Raw genomic sequence first — 4,927 nt, 5'->3', positions numbered from 1 at the left:
ATTCCAAAAGCAAATATTGAGCTTTTATATGGAAAATCTTTGGTCATCCACAAACAAGATAGATTTGTGTTAGTTTACTTTGGATCCATACTAGTATATCTTTTTCTATATTTGTTTTGCTAGTTCTCATTGTTTAGAATTTTTACCTAGAAGGCATAATAATACAATCGACAAAAAAAAGACTTCATACATGAATTCAGAAAATAAGGATCAAACTCTTAGAGATAGTTAATTCATGATGTGGATCTTCCTGCTTAGAGCAGGACACCAGATCATGTTTTTCTCATGCCTCCGGGTAAAATAATTTTTTTAGGATATTTTAAGATATGATACAATTTTACCTAGATTTCTACAGTGACCTATAAAATAGACTCCTAAAACCCTAGAAAAAAAATTGACTACTAAACACTTTTGATTGATTATAGAAGGAGACGACTAAAACTAGGGTTTCCGGATAATATGTTGTATCTCTTCTCTATTTATCAATTAAACATTATATTTGATCTATTCTTCTTGATTTACTATACTACTTATTGTTTCCGTAATATCACGAATAATCTTGCTTTATTTTACCCTAAAAATCATTAATTTTACCTTTTAAATTTTCTAGTCTTGGTATATGTTTTCTTTTTAATAACATGCAGTACACATCTTGTTGACAAAATAAACATGCAGTTGTAAGATAACTTTGCTTTATTTGACCCCAAATCATTTATCACACCTTTTAAATTTTCTAGTCTTGGTATCTAGCTATTTTCTTTTTTAATAACTTGCGGTAAACATCTTTAAATTGTAAGATAACATAACAGAAACACAACCATAGGCCACTACGTCGTGTGCCTTGGTCTTTACTTCGGTTTTATGTGTGAAAATTATAGATTAATTTCTTTTATCAAAAAAAAAAAATTTATAGATTAATCTCTAAAGAAAATTGTCAGTTTCGTAGTTGCTAATTAATATATTATTAATAGTAGTCGACATGGGTATCAGGACAAATGTCATCGGACAAATGTTCTTTGCGGAAAGGCGGAGGAAGAAAAGGAGGGCGAGTACACATGAGCAAAGCCCAATTAACTCCTTGGAAAAACGGGTGGCGTTTCACGGCAGATGCACCCAGAGACGACCCCAAACGTCGGATCGGGTCCTTAGCCAGTAGCTGAGAGATCAGATCCTTGGCCGCGCTTGGAATGGTTGGCTCTTTTGGAAATTCGAGGGCTCTAGCGACGATGTTTGCAAGGGTTAACTCGTGGTCGATCCCTTTGAAAGGCGTCGTACCGTAGAACAGCTCGAACATGAATATCCCCAATGTCCACCAATCCACCGCGCTCCCATGCCCTTCTCCTGCCATTCACATTTTGGATGAGTTAATATGATCTAAACTAACAAAATAATAGATCATAGTGAAGTAAATTTGAAGTATACCTGAAACAATTTCAGGAGCCAAGTACTCATGCGTCCCAACAAAGGACATGGAGCGGACGTCCAGAGGCTCAGCCACAAGCTCAGGACCGTTGTTACGGTGATCAGCTTTCTTCTTACGTCTTCTGATTCTCGGGTGGAAGCAGGAGACAGCTGGGACAATACAGTTTGTGATCATGCAAGAAGACGATGTGGTCTGACGATGGTCCATTGTTTGGTTCTCGTTCTGGTCAGACGAGCCGTTTGGTAGTGCGTTTCGGTTCAGTACAATCTGTGGTGTGGAGGTGGATTCATCACATCTTAAGGAGAGATCGAAATCGGTTAGCATGATGTGACCATCTGATCGAACCAACACATTCTCAGGCTTCAAGTCTCGGTAAACAATCCCCATCATGTGAAGATATTCCATGGCTACGATCACTTCCGATACATAGAATCTAGAAATTACAAGAGATGTGGTTAATTAGTGATGTGAACGCAAAATTGATACAAGGGACAGGAAGAAGAAAACAGGGTAGTGAGAACAAAACGAATAATTGAGCTTTGTAATAATAATTTGGAATCTTTTGTTACATATTTAGCTATTGTGACAAAACATATGTTGGATTTTGGGGACAAGAAGATAATGTTGGGTTTGGTTTACACTATGCATAAGGAACAATAATGGACCTACAAGGTTTGCTAGCTTAACGAACTATTTTGTCTAAGAGAGTTTCTGGTGCAAATACATTACCCAAGATTCCTCTTTTGTCTTCACGGGTCCACAATCAACAAACATACTCCACACAAAACAGTGTATAAAAGTCTGTTTTGGGGTCTTAAGAACAAGTTACAAAAGATAAACCAGAAACTTCGTGATATTTTTTTTTGGGTGGGACAACCTCAAATAACGTAAGGTGCCACTACAATCATGATAAAAAAGATAGGTAGATTTAGTCAGGATACCTATGGTTCTCAATCATTTTAATTTAACAGTAAAGAAGAAACCTAGTAGAACTCAGTTACATGGCCAGAAACAAAAAAAAGAAGAAGGTAAAGCAAATACTCTATATACTCATATACATTAGAATTTAGTTGTAAGTAGTAACTAAAACACAATCAAGTCACAGTAGTTATAAGAAAATGCCTAAACCAGTCATGACCTTTCTTTAATGTGTCAACTACTACTTGTGATCTGACATTAACTCAAGAAAAGAAAACAGTTCTATCATCATGACATCATCTACCAAGAAGAAGTAGATCCGGTTTTCTAGTATATTACGTGGTAAAAGTTGGTCCATAAATGGCAATAAGTGGCTAACTCAACTAATAATAATCACTTCATCTACTATCAACCAAAGGCGGTAAAAGTAAATCTATCAACACCAACTAACCCCGGCAATAAAACTTTTCGACCAACCCAAAACAAAAAGCCTATTATAATAAACAAAAAGCGTACTATAATTTGCATCATCGACTATTTGTTTTTTTTTTTGTGTGGTGTCCATCATCCACTCTGTTCTGTTTGGATCGTCACTTTTTTTTTGATCATACGATCGTCACTTTTATAATTCGTACTACTACCAGATACTGAGTGTCATAAAATTTTAACTAACAAGAAAGGAATTAAAATGCATAGAAAACCCCTAAAATGATTAAAAAAAAATGTACGAAAAATATATTGTTCCCCGTCTCTAAAATTCGGTTAATTTTTTTCTTTTGTAATTTTGAATATTCTTACTAGAGTGGGGCAACCCCAAAATAATAAGATTATTTGAAAAGAAAATTAAAAAATTCATAGTAGCCACCGGTTTCAAGGAAATGGTAAAGTTGTAATGGTTACAAATAACCTGTGTTTGCTGGTATGTGCTTGTACTGAAGCCACATGCGCGCAATTAGAAAAATATTCATTTCCATGACATGCTACGTGATTCAATTAAATCGCACGGTCCCACTACAAATATACACGTGTCCTTAAACGATTTGTTAGAATTCAAAGTCAAACCCCACTCGGTTTGACTTTTTAGGCGGTCCGCACCGATTGCTACTACTTATATTGCGCCCTACGATATACTGCCCACACATGTTACAGAAGCACACACTTTGTTTGTTAATCGTGCGTACTTCTGCCTTTATACAATAAATATATATACATAATATAAATGGCCACAATAAAGTCTTTTTAATTAAACAAGCCGACAAAAATATATTATATTATATTAGAATTAGACTTTCTACACCTTTTTGTGTGGCGAAAACAGACTTGAATATTTATTTTAAAATATCAAGCACATCAATCAATAGAACAAATCTGGAAACAATGCTAAGTTTTGGAACACATCGGACGAGATTACGGAAACCATATGTGCAAACCTTAATGCGGTTTCACTTAACGGGCCTATGAGTTAATGATAATTACCCGTAAAACCGGCAATAATCGTGTTAGATAAACGGTGCAGGAGAAGCACAAAGCCATAAACTCAGTTATGTTTAAAGTGTTAACTACCAGACAAATGACCAGCTGGTGGTCCCACTTCCCTGATTTCATCAACCTTCCTAATATTTTTTAAAATGTTTTTGGAAACTGAATACAAGGAGATAAAAGGAAATTGTTAACGGCGGTTACCTGACGGCGGATTCGTGGAAGCGTTTGTAAGGCTGTTTCTGACGGAGAACGTGGAGATCACCGCCGGGACAAAACTCCGTCAGTAAGCAGAGCCATTTCGAAGAATCTATGGCGGCGTAAAGCGTCGGGAGGAAAGGATGGTCAAGCGTTTCGAGAATCTCTCTCTCCGTCTTCGCTCTACCTTCTTTGCTTCGGCTCGCGAGCTCTTTCTTATCCATAACCTTAGCGGCTAAGAGCGGTAATTCGACGGCCGTTGCGGATTTGAATTCAGCTAAGAAAACCGAACCGATGTCTCCGGCCCCGAGACGGAGACGGAATCGGAGATCGGAGAGGGAGAGAGACGATCTGAGTGAGGGAGGAAGTTTGGCGGAGGAGAAAGATGTCGCCGGAGTGAGAGCTGCGGCGGAGGAGGATGAGCGAGAGCCGGAGCTAGTGCTCCGATTCATGGTGGTTCCGGCGGAGGTAAAGCTCACACTTTGTAAATCGTCAGCCAGATCGTCAACCCATGGCTCCATTTCGGATCCAATCAATGGAGAGAGAGAGGAAGAGAGAACAGAGAAGAGAGAGATGTGGCAATGGAGAAGGAAGAAGTTAGTTGTGAGATTTTGCCGAGAAATAGAATCATTAGAAGATACAAAAACGATGTGTATGGCAATGGCAAAGGCTGTAATTTAGGGGTTAGATATGCCTTGTTGTGTAATTAAATCGTATTTTGGCTTATATTTTAAGCAACTATCGATAGTTAGGATTTAATAAAATTTAAATATTGTAACTAGACAATTATTACGAAATTATTTGGGACGATTTGGCTCTCCATCAGATCTTTCTTCTGTATGTTTCGAAAGAGAGAAGCAAAGAGACATATAACCTAGGCCCCTACAAAAAAAAAAGAAAATAACACAC

At 37.4% G+C, this 4,927-nt stretch overlaps 1 protein-coding gene across 1 annotated transcript; it reads right to left on the bottom strand.

Annotated features, from left to right (window-relative positions):
* Positions 1-938: 938 nt before the first annotated feature.
* LOC106347667 (serine/threonine-protein kinase D6PK) lies at positions 939-4,672 on the bottom strand. Its single transcript, XM_013787255.3, has 3 exons — positions 4,025-4,672; positions 1,423-1,856; positions 939-1,341 (listed from the first exon to the last, which is right to left on the bottom strand). Exons 1-3 carry the CDS (start codon positions 4,537-4,539, stop codon positions 965-967), a joined length of 1,326 nt encoding a protein of 441 aa, XP_013642709.1. The 5' UTR covers positions 4,540-4,672; the 3' UTR covers positions 939-964.
* Positions 4,673-4,927: the final 255 nt, after the last annotated feature.

This window comes from Brassica napus, chromosome A6, assembly GCF_020379485.1.
Source record: "Brassica napus cultivar Da-Ae chromosome A6, Da-Ae, whole genome shotgun sequence".
Lineage (NCBI taxonomy): Eukaryota > Viridiplantae > Streptophyta > Magnoliopsida > Brassicales > Brassicaceae > Brassica > Brassica napus.
Note: the sequence above shows the minus strand (reverse complement) of the source record. Positions and strands in the feature narration are given on the sequence as shown.